General features: G+C 42.5%; 1 protein-coding gene across 1 annotated transcript in view; it reads right to left on the minus strand.

Annotated features, from left to right (window-relative positions):
• Positions 1 to 17,149, minus strand: part of CCDC57 (coiled-coil domain containing 57) — an 817,765-nt gene that overhangs the window by 338,646 nt on the left and 461,970 nt on the right. The window contains exon 11 of the mRNA XM_086931199.1: positions 4,610 to 4,838. Coding sequence (XP_086787325.1) covers positions 4,610 to 4,838 — 229 coding nt within the window. The remainder of the gene's footprint in view (positions 1 to 4,609; positions 4,839 to 17,149) is intronic.

The raw sequence follows: 17,149 nt of genomic DNA on the forward strand, positions 1-17,149 counted from the left end.
GCAAAAGAGGGAAGCAGCACACCGGGCAAAAGAGGGAAGCAGAACACCGGGCAAAAGAGGGAAGCAGAACACCGGGCAAAAGAGAGAAGCAGCACACCGGGCAAAAGAGGCAGCACACCGGGCAAAAGAGGCAAGCAGCACAAGGGCAAAATAGGGAAGCAGCACACCGGGCAAAAGAGGGAAGCAGCACACCGGGCAAAAGAGGGAAGCAGCACACCTGGCAAAAGAGGCAGCACACCGGGCAAAAGAGGCAGCACACCGGGCAAAAGAGGGAAGCAGCACACCGGGCAAAAGAGGCAGCACACCGGGCAAAAGAGGGAAGCAGCACACCGGGCAAAAGAGGCAGCACACCGGGCAAAAGAGGCAGCACATCGGGCAAAAGAGTGAAGCAGCACACCGGGCAAAAGAGGGAAGCAGCACACCGGGCAAAAGAGGGAAGCAGCACACCGAGCAAAAGAGGCAGCACACCAGGCAAAAGAGGCAGCACACCGAGCAAAAGAGGGAAGCAGCACACCGGGCAAAAGAGGCAGCACACCGGGCAAAAGAGGGAAGCAGCACACCGGGCAAAAGAGGGAAGCAGCACACCGAGCAAAAGAGGCAGCACACCAGGCAAAAGAGGCAGCACACCGAGCAAAAGAGGGAAGCAGCACACCGGGCAAAAGAGGCAGCACACCGGGCAAAAGAGGCAGCATACTGGGCATAAGAGGCAGCACACCGGGCAAAAGAGGCAGCACACCGGGCAAAAGAGGCAAGCAGCACACCTGGCAAAAGAGGCAGCACACCGGGCAAAAGAGGCAGCACATCAGGCAATAGAGGCAAGCAGCACACCGGGCAAAGGCAAGCAGCACACCGGGCAAAAGAGGGAAGCAGCACACCGGGCAAAAGAGGGAAGCAGCAAACCGGGCAAGAGAGGGAAGCAGCACAACTGGCAAAAGAGGGAAGCAGCACACCGGGCCAAGGCAAGCAGCACACCGGGCAAAAGAGGGAAGCAGCACACCGGGCAAAAGAGGAAAAGAGGGAAGCAGCACACCGGGCAAAGGCAAGCAGCACACCGGGCAAAAGAGGGAAGCAGCACACCGGGCAAAAGAGGGAAGCAGCACACCGGGCAAAAGAGGCAGCACACCGGGCAAAAGAGGCAAGCAGCACAGGGGCAAAAGAGGGAAGCAGCACACCGGGCAAAAGAGGGAAGCAGCACACCGGGCAAAAGAGGGAAGCAGCACACCTGGCAAAAGAGGCAGCACACCGGGCAAAAGAGGCAGCACACCGGGCAAAAGAGGGAAGCAGCACACCGGGCAAAAGAGGCAGCACACCGGGCAAAAGAGGGAAGCAGCACACAGGGAAGCAGCACACCGGGCAAAAGAGGCAGCACACCGGGCAAAAGAGGCAGCACACCGGGCAAAAGAGGCAAGCAGCACACCTGGCAAAAGAGGCAGCACACCGGGCAAAAGAGGCAGCACACCGGGCAAAAGAGGCAGCACACCGGGCAAAAGAGGCAGCACATCAGGCAATAGAGGCAAGCAGCACACCGGGCAAAGGCAAGCAGCACACCGGGCAAAAGAGGGAAGCAGCACACCGGGCAAAAGAGGGAAGCAGCAAACCGGGCAAGAGAGGGAAGCAGCACAACTGGCAAAAGAGGGAAGCAGCACACCGGGCCAAGGCAAGCAGCACACCGGGCAAAAGAGGGAAGCAGCACACCGGGCAAAGGCAAGCAGCACACCGGGCAAAGGCAAGCAGCACACCGGGCAAAAGAGGGAAGCAGCACACCGGGCAAAAGAGGGAAGCAGCACACCGGGCAAAAGAGGGAAGCAGCACACCGGGCAAAAGAGGCAGCACACCGAGCAAAAGAGGCAGCACACCAGGCAAAAGAGGCAGCACACCGGGCAAAAGAGGCAGCACACCGGGCAAAAGAGGCAAGCAGCACACCTGGCAAAAGAGGCATTACACCGGACAAAAGAGGCAGCACACCGGGCAAAAGAGGCAGCACACCGGGCAAAAGAGGCAGCACACCGGGCAAAAGAGGCAAGCAGCACACTTGGCAAAAGAGGCATTACACCGGGCAAAAGAGGCAGCACACCGGGCAAAAGAGGCAGCACATCGGGCAATAGAGGCAAGCAGCACACCGGGCATAGGCAAGCAGCACACCGGGCAAAAGAGGGAAGCAGCACACCGGGCAAAAGAGGGAAGCAGCACACCGGGCAAAAGAGGGAAGCAGCACACCGGGCAAAAGAGGGAAGCAGCAAACCGGGCAAAAGAGGGAAGCAGCACAACTGGCAAAAGAGGGACGCAGCACACCGGGCAAAAGAGGGAAGCAGCACACCTGGCAAAGGCAAGCAGCACACCGGGCAAAAGAGGGAAGCAGCACACCGGGCAAAAGAGGGAAGCAGCACGGAAGCAGCACACCGGGCAAAAGAGGGAAGCAGCACACCGGGCAAAAGAGGCAGCACACCGGGCAAAAGAGGGAAGCAGCACACTGGGCAAAAGAGGCAGCACACGGGGCAAAAGAGACAGCACATCGAGCAAAAGAGGCAGCACACTGGGCAAAAGAGGGAAGCACACCGGGTAAAAGAGGCAGCACACCGGGCAAAAGAGAGAAGCAGCACACCGGGCAAAAGAGGGAAGCAGCAAGATAATGTCACTGGAGGGTGGAATAAACCGCATCCGGGCTAGTTGGTCGAGTTTAAGGGCAGTGGCCTAAGAGCACTAAAGGACCACTATATGGAGCTCCAAGACAATTAGTACAGTAACACTTTTCACTCTGAGACACTTTTTATTCCTTCCAGTAATTATAGATCATTCCAAAAATCTTGGGAATGATGAATAGTAGGAAGCAAGAGAATACAATCCAATGTCAATGTATGTATATAATGTAATTAAAATAGTCCAAACCTAGCTGGAACAGCAATAGGGCGCTACACATCCTCAAACGGGAAAACAATTCAACCACTTTCTACATAACAAGGAGAAGAGTGGTGCTTTTGATTCACCAGAGCAGAGAAGAGAAACTGGAAGGTTATTCACTATAGTGGCTGAGATGTTACATCAAAATATGCGTGTTTTCCCAAGAAGCACAGCGCTATTTAATACATAGGCTACCTTATGGATGCTTAAAGAACTGGTGTATTTTTAATATCTACCTAAACTACCATATCTAACCTCCATGAGCTCAACTCTGTGTAGAAAGTACCACTACTGCCACTTCTACTCCTAAGGATCCCCAACTTACTCTACTCTTTTTAGGTGTGACCTACACAGCTTCCGCTGTTTCACCAACCTCAGGTAATAAAAAACAATCATAAATAACAATAGATACATGTGACATAAAAGATGGTGTTTGGGTCAACCCATTTTATTCACTGGTGTGTACACAAGTGTGGCTCACGGTGTAGAGCAGGCAGACCCGGAAGCTGAGGTCAGACCCGGGACCAGGGTTCAATTCCCGACGCGGCAGGGTCTTGAGCTCAAATGTCCATGGACTCGATAATTCTCGCTTCGGTGCCTGCTCTAATCATGGGTTCTCACTCTGCAACTCTGGGCATTAAGCTTGCTTAATCTCCACAACGGCCCCCCTGCGGCGGGATGCCTGGCTTTCACCTTGGGGATGCCCTGTAGGGGCTATCTCACAGGGAAAAGCCAGGACGGGTTCCCAAGGCAAGCGCCGGGAAACCTCCGGGTAGCTGTGCGCTCAATAAATGCAATAACAATAATAATAATAATAATTCTCATTTTGCCTCTTCACACTGCAGCAACGTGCCTGGGTCAGTGGATAAGTACTCTTTCGCTATTGACTCTCTTGAAGAGAGCGCGATGGTGTCTTTGCCTGATCACAAACGCATAACCACGTAGGTAGAGGGTTGCTTCAGTTCCAGGGCCGGTGGGTTTCCTTATCTGAGCCAAAACATAGTCTTCCTGGTGTATTTAAACTACGACTTCGGGATACATGAATTCAAAGGCTTTAGTTAAGATTTTTTTGCAACAGTAAATATATATTTTCTCGTGATGTGTACCAAAACGAATAAAATGAGCTTCTGCAACTGTTTTAACCACATTTTCCTGTTAGAAACACTTGCACTGTTTTATTAAAATTAAGTAGGTTGGCTACTTTTTTTTACATTGTTATTGCAAGAATATGGTCACTGCTTTAGGGCAGCGCCATGTTTACCTTTTTAATTATTTGCATTTTTGTAGTACATCCTTGCAAAACAAAAATAACCATTGTGCCCATTTTCCAAGGTCCAGCTTCAGACTTAGCGGCTTTACCAAATGCATACTTTAGTTTGCATCTATGCTACAAAATGTGACCCTGTGACATGTAAGAACGCCACAAAATTGAAACAATCCCTAGGATCCCAAGCTCCGCTTTACTGAGACATCCCATCCCCAGATTACTCAATCGTACCTGGCAGACAGGGGCGCAGCTTCCATTGGTGCAGCAGGTACAGCGGCACCGCTACCCGCTGACACCAGACTATTAATGTGTTTGTTTTATAACTGAAACAGAAGCCACTCTTTGTACTATGGCCCATGACGCACTGGCTACAGTACTGCTGGGTGTACTAGTGCCATCCAAAATATTCCCAGGTCACCAACCCTAAAGCTGTCTTACACCAACCTGGGTCTCTCCAGTCTCGAGCAGAGTCGTGTTGGATCGCCGCTGGCTTTGGCTCGTCTGACTTGGCTTCACTCTGGGCGACTGGCCCAGTGGGCTCGGAGAGGGCCTCCATCTCCTTCCTCATCTCTGCGATGACCGCCCGGAGCCCAGAGTTCTGCTCCTGCAGTTTCCGAATCTCTCCAGACGGGAAGTCGGTTACCGGAAGGTGCTTCCCATCACCAGGGTCAGCCTAGAATCAGACAGAAGGATGAAGCTCTGAAAGGTTAGCTTTAAACACAGTAATGGTAGCAGATGGCGATCGGACTTGGAAAAAATAGTTTGATAACAAGTATCAAAACACGACATAAATATTATAAAAAACAAAAGAAGTAAGTTTTTGCCAGTACTATGACATTAAGGAAAGGAAGAAGACCGTTCCCAGACCCTCATTACAAGGGCACCGGGAAAGGGTGCGGTATTTACTGGACCCAGTAAATACAGATACCACTGTGTGCCACTTATAGCCAGGGCCACTGGAATTCAGTAGCAGGGTAGGGTCAAATTATGCGGCAACAAAAAGGCAAAGTATGCAGCACATTTTGTGATAGTATTACTTCATTATTTTGTCATTTTTAAACTAGTGAACACTGTCTCGGCATTAGATGCATCTCATTAGTACCAGCTTAACACCCATATTTAGCAATAAACTACAGAAAAGTGACCAACTTTTCCAAAGGGCCTTCCACTGCCCGGCAACACGCATTGCTGCCTTTTTACTAACTTTTGATCCATTTGAGCCAAAAAGAATTTGTTTTAATGTTAAAATCTGTAGATTATGCAGCAGATGATGGATTGTGTGGCAAGTGCCGCAAATCGACACTTATGTGAAAAGTGCCGCAGCCGCAAGATCACATAATTCCAGACGGCCTGTTTATAGCCAAGTCAATATTTCCTATTATGTGTTTTCATCTGGATCATGGGGAATTAATTGTATGCAGAACTGGTGTTTTGAGCACTCACACATCAATCGAAATTTACTGCATGCTTTTTCTCACTAAATGTTGTCAAGAATGACTTGTTGAAATTCATCAGGGGAAACCTATAGGGGTATGATGTTTATCACAATTCCCATTGCAGAAAAAGTCGTTTTTGCAGGGATTGGAATCTACGCTCCACCCTCATTTGTACAAGGGACTCAGTCTGTTTAAATACAATGTAAAGAACAGAAGGCCTGGTGACCAAAAATGTGTATAAGTATAGGCAGAGTTCTTTGATTTGGTCCAAACATAATTTTGCGCTGCTTCGATATTCAAAAGGCAGGTCCAATAGTACATTGGATGCCACAGTCAGGTTTCCAGGCTTACTATTATACCGTCATATTACCTTTTTCAGGTTGCATATCATTACTGTGCAGCATTGTACACAGAATACAATTCCACAGGATGAGGCCAGGGGGGTGTGGGTATGTGTGTAAACCGGAGGTCTTCAAATCTTTTTACTCTAACCCCCCTCACTCAAAATATTTTGAAGTTGGACAGCCCCCCCTTCTCCAAAACTTTATGGAAAGACTTGGGGGAGCAGGTGTGGTAGGGTGGGGCTTATGAGCTAATATCAGGAGCACTTTTTTAGTAGCTCATACGCCACACTAAATGTGAGCTATATCAAATAACAAATACATAAAAAACTGAACTAGGCAAAAAAAACTTTTACCATTAATTGAGGTCCTCACGCTGTTGGGTCCCCAATGGACTGCAATTTTGCACTAATGATAGTTGCAGCCCTGAATAGCATGTTATCAACTCTGCCTCTTTCACCTCTTCACCACCACGCCTGGCCATCACACCAATTTTGAAACATGCTCTCTGCCCCTTTCAGAAAAAATTAGCTCCCACGTGTTGCCCTAATGCTCTCCCTATGTCTTACTGTAATTTAAGAGTCATAATTGTGATTTAGTGGGCCCTTCACAATCCTGGGCCCCAGTGCCACTTTGCCTGCTTCACTAATGAGACCTATTGCCTTGTGAGGCAGAAAATCTTCTGTACCCATGTTGAAGTCCTCCTCCTAGCCTCCTTTCTACCATCTTTTTGACGCCTAATGCTAAGGTGCCTCCTCCACCACTTTCCACCTTACCACATGAGCGGAGAAAAGACATACCACATACTGTGAAAGTGTGGTTGAGGGTCTCTGATACAATTTCTTTGAGACTCTGGACTGTTGACAGAAGTGATTCCTTCCTCACTGACTATAAAATTGATATTTTGGAAGCTGAATGAATCTCTTTTTTCTCTCTCCCCAATATTTTTTTTTTTTTTTTTTTAAGTTATTTTATTGCACAGAGAACAAAGACGGAACTTAGAACTGGATAACTTGGCCCTTTCTCTTCTTGTCTCCGCACCATTCAAAGTGTTTACATCTTTTGATGGCCAGCATCCTCTTGGACCTGCAGTTCGACTCAACGCACTCCAATCTCAATACAATCTTTTTCGTGGTCTTAGCCTTCTTACGGAAAATGGGCTTCGTTTGACCACCATAACCGCTCTGCTTACGATCGTATCGTCTCTTTCCCTGGGCATAGAGTGAATTCACTTTCCCCAATATTTTTAATGAGCATATTGGCAACGCACAGCTGTGGGCGCCAAAGAAACAAAACAAATGTGTTACACGAATAACACATTCATCCAGGGGGATAAAATTAACCCGCCAGCAATACCAAAACTTTAGATTTTCTTATTTTTCTCTCACCAATCTTGGACAAGAAATGACCAACTGAACTAAGTTCAGATACATCTTAAACCAGAACACGTACATCTTCAATCTTTAAACAACAGATCCATTACCATCAACTGAAAACCAAGGCCTAAGCTATATAGACGGTGATATCAATTCCATCCTCTCGGGTCCATCCATTCTACTGGAGACAGAACTAACACAGACACTAGCCCAAACTAATGAATGGGAATCCCATTCCAATACCAAAAAAGAACAATTAAAAACAGTCATTCATGGAGTACTGAACAAGATCGAATACCTCCTAGAAAATGCTGCACCGAGAGGTCTTTGGGTTAACAATGCACCAAAGGATCTTTTTACAAGAAATAATGTTCAGAAAAGGCTGGACGGCTATCTCTTGGAAACGTACCAAAGTCTGGTTAGTTCTAATCATGAAGACCACAACAATGCTATCAGAAGCCCCAGGTTAGCGAAGCCGAATTAAAAACTACGGTATACAGTCATAATATCGAGAAAAAAATATCGACTGGCCAAAATATTGAGTTAAAAATATAGAATGGACACAATATCGAATGGACAGACTATAGACTACAAAAATATTGAATAGAATAGCAAAATATCGAATATAATAGCATTAATATCGAATCCAAAATATAGAATGGACAAAATATCAAATGGACAGAATATAGACAAAAAAAATATCGAATTTGAGGTAAGTAAGTTAATATGAATTTTTTAAAGTGTTTTTTATGCTACTATATGTGTGAAAGGTGTATATTTATTTTATAGTTCATTTTAATAATTAATTTAATTGTATTTAATTTTTGCGTCATATAATTCTGTAGCGGGTTGTGGGTATATACGGGAATAGGGTGGGAAGTAATTTAAATATAATTAATTAAATATGGTAATTTATTTATTGGTATTTATGTTGAATTAATCGGCAATTAATTATTAATTTGTAGTCAATTAAAATATAATTGATAATTAATTTTAATTAATTGATTAATTGATAATTATGTTAATTAAATTAATTTATTTTCTGCAGCGTGTTGTGGGTTTTTAGGGGAATAGGGTGGGAAGTAATTTAAATATAATTAATTAAATATGTTAATGTATTTATTGGTATTTATGTTGAATTAATTGGCAATTAATTATTAATTGGTAATTAATTAAAATATAATTGGTCGTTTTAATTGATAATTATGTTAATTTTATTAATTTCTTTTCAGTAGTGTGTTGTGCGTTTATAGGTGGAATAGTGTGGGAAGTAATTGAATTATAAATAATTACATTTTTAAATGTATTTATTGCTTATTTTTGTTGTAATATTTAATTTTTTATTAATTGTTAAATAATTTAGTGTTAATTGGTAAATAATTTGTATGAGTTGGTATTTTATTTTAATAATTAAATTTCATTTGTATTTTTAATTGATTAATTAATTAATATATTATATAAAATTGTTAATTATTTTATATTATTTGTAATTGGTCTTAATATTTAATTTAGATTAATTCATATATGAAGTATTTACTTTTCCTACTGTTGCACTCACTGGAGTGGGAATAGTAATTTGTACCTCTACGCTATCCAACGCTTTCCTTACTGTTGCACTCTCTGGAGTGGGAATAGCAATTTTTACCCTCCCGCTATCCAACGCTTTCCCTACTGTTGCACTCACTGGAGTGGGAATAGCAAGTTTTACCCCTACGCTATCCAACGCTTTCCCTACTGTTGCACTCTCTGGAGTGGGAATAGTAATTTTTACCCCTACGCTATCCAACGCTTTCCCTACTGTTGCACTCTCTGGAGTTGGAATAGTAATTTTTACTCTCCGGCTATCCAATGCTTTCCCTATTGTTGCACTCATTGGAGTGGGAATAGTAATTTTACCCTCCCGCTATCCAACGCTTTCCCTAGTGTTGAACTCACTGGAGTGGGAATAGTAATTTTTACCCCTCGCTATCCAACGCTTTCCCTACTGTTGCACTCTCTGGAGTGGGAATAGTAATTTTTACCCTTACGCTATCCAACGCTTTCCCTACTGTTGCACTTTCTGGAGTTGTAACAGTAATTTTTCCCTCTACGCTATCCAATGCTTTCCCTACTGATGCACTCACTGGAGTGGGAATAGTAAATTTTATGCCTACGCTATCCAACGCTTTCCCTACTGATATATATATCCAAAGAAAATCCCCAAACCTCCACACCGCACGGCGTGGCGAAAGAAGGAGACAAACCCCACGACTTCAGGCAAGATATTGCTTTTTATTGGTAACCTTTCTGGCGACACGTTTCGAGTAACGTGTACTCTTGATCACACACATATATATGTGTTACGCGGGGCTCCACGTGGGCTGGTGGGAGGAACATGTCCTTAGGGATGAACACTCGGAAGCCTGGAATAATAACATTGTGAAATATATGAGATATATAGATGATATATTTATCATTTGGAGAGGCAGCATGGAGGATGCAAAGCATTTTGTCGAAACCATTAATGCAAACAATTCTAACCTAGTATTTACTGCTGAAATCAGTAGGAACAGAATTAGTTTCTTAGATGTGTTGGTAGAAATAGTGAATGACACTCTCACTACGAGCCTTTTTAGAAAGAGCACGGCAGGCAATACCATCCTGCATGCACAAAGTTTCCACCCACAACACACTATCAGGGCAATCCCCTATGGGGAATTCCTTAGAATCCATAGAACTTGCAGCACAGTGAAACTTCGAGACCAGCACCAAAATGAAGCTAAGAAACGGTTAGAAGCCAGGGGCTATAAAACCAGTGCCTTAAATAAAGCAATGATTAAAGCTAACAATCTAGATCGGCACATTTTGTTGGAAGCCTCTACCCCGGATCCCCAAGTGGTCAATCCAATTAAGAGTAGCAATGACATCAGACTAATTACAAGCTATAGTCGCCAAGCGCGCCAAATCTCTAGTTTGGTAAGAAATCAGTGGCCTGTAATTTTAACTGATCCCGTACTAAAAGATATTTTACCAAACAAACCCACAGTGACATATAAAAGGGCATTCATTATGCGCAATGAACTGGTTTCCAGTTCTCCAGAGACATTAAAAAATGACGACTGGTTGTCACCCCGTAAGGGTTTCTTCCGGTGCATCTCATGCCGTGCATGCCATTTTGGCATTAACACAAGATCTTATTTGACCCCCTTTGACTCCAAACCTATCACCATTAAAGCCCACTATACCTGCAGAACAGAACTAGCGGTATACGTATTAACTTGCACTTGCAACTTGAGATACGTTGGGAGCACTAAATTGCCTGTGTACCAACGCATTCTCCAACATCTCAGGGCTATAGTGAATTGTGACCAGAGCTACCCGGTAGCCCGGCACTTTGACCAGCATCACAATAGGAACTTAGCTCATCTTAAATACTTTGTGATAGATGCCGTGAAAACATCCAAAAAGGGTGGCGATTATGAGAAAAAACGAAGACAGTTGGAGTCAATGTACATTGTCAGATTAAACAGCAAAATCCCTGGAGGTCTGAACATGGGGGAAGATCTAAGTAATTTTCTTTAAATGTGCCATATGTCATCAATATCTAACTTGTGGTTTTAGGTATCAATTAATAGAACTTTAGATACGAGTAGTCAGTAACTCCCCATGAAACACCAGCAATCAAATCTGTAAGCTCCTGAGCCACTTTGTCAAACTTAAAAGCAAATTAGGATGTGACCTAACATCCTAAGAATGAGGTTTTTTAAAACACTATAGATTTGTTGTAGAAAGATTGATTTCTAATGTTTCTTTATTTATTTTTGATTTATCCCTTCACTACCCAAGTTGTCTAAACAAAACTGGTCATGGACACTTATTCACTCCTTCACCATTATTATTATTATTATTATTTGTTTGTTTCTATCAGGAACAATGGACTGTGACTTCTGTGAGAAATGGGTACAATATAAAACAAATGGAAAAATCCTATAAACATATATAAAGGGCACGCAAGCATTTGTGCACATATGTATCATGTCAATCATCCAATATCAGGGATGTAATCGGATAACTTTTGACCGACAAAATTTGATCAAGCACATGATTTTTCCACTCAATATTGTTTGTTGTTGATTTTTGATGATCATTTCTGTCAACATTGCGCATTTGCACAGATAATACTCAATTAGTGTATTTGCACAGTGAATATTCAGATAGCGTATTTGCACAAAAAGTATAACATTGCACTTTGTCACTTTATTGTGGATAAGCAAAATTTGCACGTTCATAATATGCATTTGCACTTTATATTGTTGACAGTCATAAAAAACGGATCACCTGTATACCATCTTTACAAAGGAAAAAAACATATTGTATGAGTAGTATTTTAAATCAGTATTTGTACTTGTGGATAATCGTATGCATTACTAGTGTGCTTGACAATATTTTGACTAGGCAAATATGGCCCTCACACACGATGCTATTCTGTGGCCTATGATGATTTAAGTCCTTTTATTGTGTCAATGAATTGCATTTGGGCGCGCTTTTCCAAAATGGCATTGTACTATTTAAATGTAAGCCAGTCCACATTACCGCCAACAGTGAGCAAGGGCGTTCACGCCCGAAACGCGTCTGTTCGACGTTCTTTTTTGCACCCCTGCACTTTATGCTCGAAAAAATAAAATAAGAACAACTCGAAGACTGGCTTCGGACTTTTGATTTGGTGTCTGCGTACTGGGGAACGTGCATTGGACGTTTTTTTGCACGGTAACCGGTTGGAGGAGTATAGATACAGGACGTGGTCGGTTCCTGTTCACGCAGACCCCTTTCCGTTTAAGTTTGGCTGACAGAGGAAACGGACCAATAAGGAAACGCCGTTTGGAACAAGCAAATCACGTCAGCCCCCTGTGCAAGAGGATCTACACGAAGCGAGCTTCCGACGGCCAAGTGTGTTTCTGCGGAGGAGCCCGTCGGAGGACGGAGGAATCCAGCGAGGAACCCAGGATTGTCAGGAAAAGTTGTCGTGTAACCCTGAACAGGTTGGAGAGGTGTCCTACAAGCCAGCGGTAAGGAGAGGCATATGCTATTGTGCCATTCCCTTGAACTGTTTACATCAAGTGTGCATAACTAATTGGGGTCAAAAAGAATGTCGGAAGAGCGGGAACGGGAGGAGGCGTTCGACCAGCTGTTTTTGAATTTGCCGACAGTAAGACAAGGTGGCGATACAAACGAAAATAAGAACACTACAATAGACAAAGATAATGATGTTAGAAAATTACTAAAGGAGCTGGAAAAGCACATGAGAAGCGAACTAACCAAGTGGTGGGAGATCCGTTCGCTAGAAAAATATCATGAAGTAGGCAGGGTCCCACGGGGCTTAAGAATCATGTTAGTTCCTAGTTTTGAAAACCCGAACCCTATGCTTCTTAAAGATTGGGCTGAAAGCAATTTGGAAGCCTCTATGAGATTGCTATGCCTTTTGGTCAAATATGCAAAAATTGATCGTGATAAAGACTTAATTGAAATAACACGTATAAATGAGGAACTTGCCAAAGAACAATTCGCAAAAGACAAAGCATTAATTGAACAGACACGCAAAGATATCAAAGACCGTCTGGGCAAACATGAGGGTACAATCAAAACTAGAAAAGTGTATAAATTTGCCCGTGACGAGCAAGACTACAAACTGGGGCAAATATACACGTTTGCACGGAAATATGACCACTTACGCAAGCAACGGGCATCAGGAAATAATATGCCCAAACAAGTACAAGTCCCACCACAAGTACAATCCACATCAGTGGGATTAGGCGATTCTATCGCTGCAATCTCCAACGAAAGTTTGGTCCCGAGTAGCGAAGATTCTGATGGTGGAGCCCCAGGTGCAGAGGAAGGGGATATGGGCCAACTAACCTTGAGAGAAGAACTGGAGTTCGTGAGGTTACAACGGAAAAGCACTCTACGCTCCAGAAGCGTGCAAACAAGCAACGCAGGAATGCAAGGCGGAGGGAACGCAGGAAATGCGCCAAGAGGAAGAGGGCGACAACAGAAGAAAAAGAATTGGGGAAACAACAAACAATAAATGATAATACCATCATCAATCTTACAGATGTCGAACTCGATCAGGCAGAAAAACAACTTCTAACTTTGGGACTCTCCTACTGCCCGGAAAGTAATTTCAACTATGGCAACACTAGAGTGGATGTGTTTAAATTCATCAGAAAAATTAAATTGCGCAAATACTATGCGATTAAAGAAGGATCAGGAACAATGAAAAAATCTACAACCATGGTCTCTGTCGCAAAAAGGAGTGGACTGCAGGTAAAAGATATGTCCCTAATGAAAACCATGCACTCATTACGCAATGATGAAACATCCACCACTAGCACTCAAGATGTTGCCCAAGATGAAGATATTGACTTAGGGCAAACTGTGGCCAGTTCTTTCAAATTACCATCAACTTTCATCCCAATAATGCCCAAAGACTCCATAGATACATATGCGGAGCTTATAACTGATGGCTTGAAAAAATTAAACACCCGAGTCAGAAAACAACAAGGTTCAACTAATATCAACATGAGACCTTACAATGAATTGATGAAAAAACTGAAAACCAACCAAGCAGTAATCGTCAAACAATCTGACAAGGGTGGTAACATCGTACTTTGGGATAAAAAACAATATATGGAAGAGGCTCACAGGCATTTAAATGACGCAGTATGCTATGCCCAAATTGACTTCAAGACCGCCAAATCCATCCAACAGACATATCAAAAAGAACTAAATGGGTGGAAGCGGGAAGGTCTCCTATCTAGGGATGAGATGAAATTTCTCCACAAAGACCACCCTGTGTTGCCTAATATTTATTTCATCCCTAAAGTTCACAAAGGAGTAATGCCAGTTCCGGGTAGACCGATAGTCTCTGCCATCAACAGCCTGTTTGAGAACACCTCTAAATATATAGATCACCACTTGCAGGATTTTGTCACCACTCTCCCTGCCTACATCATAGATTCAACGGAATTTCTAAGAAACATCAACCACTGTGTTTGGTCAGCTGACTATTTATTAATGACTATGGACATTGCTAGTCTCTATACTAGTATTTCACACTCAGATGGCCTAAAAGCTATAAAGTTCTATTTGGACAAAAGACCTGTGGAACTGTATAAGCATAATTCCATGTTAACAACTATGGTAGAACGTTGTCTCAACAACAATGTTTTTCTTTTTGACAACATGGTCTACAAACAGCTCAGGGGTGTGGCCATAGGGGCATGTTTCTCCCCCAGTTACGCGGGGCCCACGTGGGCTGGTGGGAGGAACATGTCCTCAGGGTTGAACACTCGGAAGCCTGGAATAATAACATTGTGAAATATATGAGATATATAGACGATATATTTATCATTTGGAGAGGCAGCATGGAGGATGCAAAGCATTTTGTTGAAACCATTAATGCAAACAATTCTAACCTAGTATTTACTGCTGAAATCAGTAGGAACAGAATTAGTTTCTTGGATGTGTTGGTAAAAATAGTGAATGACACTCTCACTACAAGCCTTTTTAGAAAGAGCACAGCAGGCAATACCAGCCTGCATGCACAAAGTTTCCACCCACAACACACTATCAGGGCAATCCCCTATAGGGAATTTCTTAGAATCCATAGAACTTGCAGCACGGTGGAACTTCGAGACCAGCACCAAAATGAAGCTAAGAAACGGTTAGAAGCTAGGGGCTATAAAACCAGTGCCTTAAATAAAGCAATGATTAAAGCTAACAATCTAGATCTGCACATTTTGTTGGAAGCCTCTACCCCGGATCCCCAAGTGGTCAATCCAGTTAAGAGTAGCAATGACATCAGACTAATTACAAGCTATAGTCGCCAAGCGCGCCAAATCTCTAGTTTGGTAAGAAATCAGTGGCCTGTAATTTTAACTGATCCCGTACTAAAAGATATTTTACCAAACAAACCCACAGTGACATATAAAAGGGCATTCAGCATGCGCAATGAACTGGTTTCCAGTTCTCCAGAGACATTAAAAAATGACGACTGGTTGTCACCCCGTAAGGGTTTCTTCCGGTGCATCTCATGCCGTGCATACCATTTTGGCATTAACACTAGATCTTATTTGACCCCCTTTGACTCCAAACCTATCACCATTAAAGCCCACTATACCTGCAGAACAGAACTAGCGGTATACGTATTAACTTGCACTTGCAACTTGAGATACGTTGGGAGCACTAAATTGCCTGTGTACCAACGCATTCTCCAACATCTCAGGGCTATAGTGAATTGTGACCAGAGCTACCCGGTAGCCCGGCACTTTGACCAGCATCACAATAGGAACTTAGCTCATCTTAAATACTTTGTGATAGATGCCGTGAAAACATCCAAAAAGGGTGGCGATTATGAGAAAAAACTAAGACAGTTGGAGTCAATGTACATTGTCAGATTAAACAGCAAAATCCCTCGAGGTCTGAACATGGGGGAAGATCTAAGCAATTTTCTTTAAATGTGCCATATGTCATCAATATCTAACGTGTGGTTTTAGGTATCAATTAATAGAACTTTAGATACGAGTAGTCAGTAACTCCCCATGAAACACCAGCAATCAAATCTGTAAGCTCCTGAGCCACTTTGTCAAACTTAAAAGCAAATTAGGATGTGACCTAACATCCTAAGAATGAGGTTTTTTAAAACACTATAGATTTGTTGTAGAAAGATTGATTTCTAATGTTTCTTTATTTATTTTTGATTTATCCCTTCACTACCCAAGTTGTCTAAACAAAACTGGTCATGGACACTTATTCACTCCTTCACCATTATTATTATTATTATTATTATTATTTGTTTGTTTCTATCAGGAACAATGGACTGTGACTTCTGTGAGAAATGGGTACAATATAAAACAAATGGAAAAATCCTATAAACATATATAAAGGGCACGCAAGCATTTGTGCACATATGTATCATGTCAATCATCCAATATCAGGGATGTAATCGGATAACTTTTGACCGACAAAATTTGATCAAGCACATGATTTTTCCACTCAATATTGTTTGTTGTTGATTTTTGATGATCATTTCTGTCAACATTGCGCATTTGCACAGATAATACTCAATTACCGTATTTGCACAGTGAATATTCAGATAGCGTATTTGCACAAAAAGTATAACATTGCACTTTGTCACTTTATTGTGGATAAGCAAAATTTGCACGTTCATAATATGCATTTGCACTTTATATTGTTGACAGTCATAAAAACGGATCACCTGTATACCATCTTTACAAAGGAAAAAAACATATTGTATGAGTAGTATTTTAAATCAGTATTTGTACTTGTGGATAATCGTATGCATTACTAGTGTGCTTGACAATATTTTGACTAGGCAAATATGGCCCCCACACACGATGCTATTCTGTGGCCTATGATGATTTAAGTCCTTTTATTGTGTCAATGAATTGCATTTGGGTGCGCTTTTCCAAAATGGCATTGTACTATTTAAACATAAGCCAGTCCACATTACCGCCAACAGTGAGCAAGGGCGTTCACGCCCGAAACGCGTCTGTTCGACGTTCTTTATTGCACCCCTGCACTTTATGCTCGAAAAAATAAAATAAGAACAACTCGAAGACTGGCTTCGGACTTTTGATTTGGTGTCTGCGTACTGGGGAACATGCATTGGACTTTTTTTTGCACGGTAACTGGTTGGAGGAATATATATATATATATATATATATATATATATATATATATATATATATATATATATATATATATATACATATATATCAAAAAAAATTAAGTTACATTAATTATTTATTAATTTTAGGTTTATTTAAGTATTTT

This window comes from Lissotriton vulgaris, chromosome 7 (assembly GCF_964263255.1).
Source record: "Lissotriton vulgaris chromosome 7, aLisVul1.2, whole genome shotgun sequence".
In the NCBI taxonomy this organism is placed as follows: Eukaryota; Metazoa; Chordata; class Amphibia; order Caudata; family Salamandridae; genus Lissotriton; species Lissotriton vulgaris.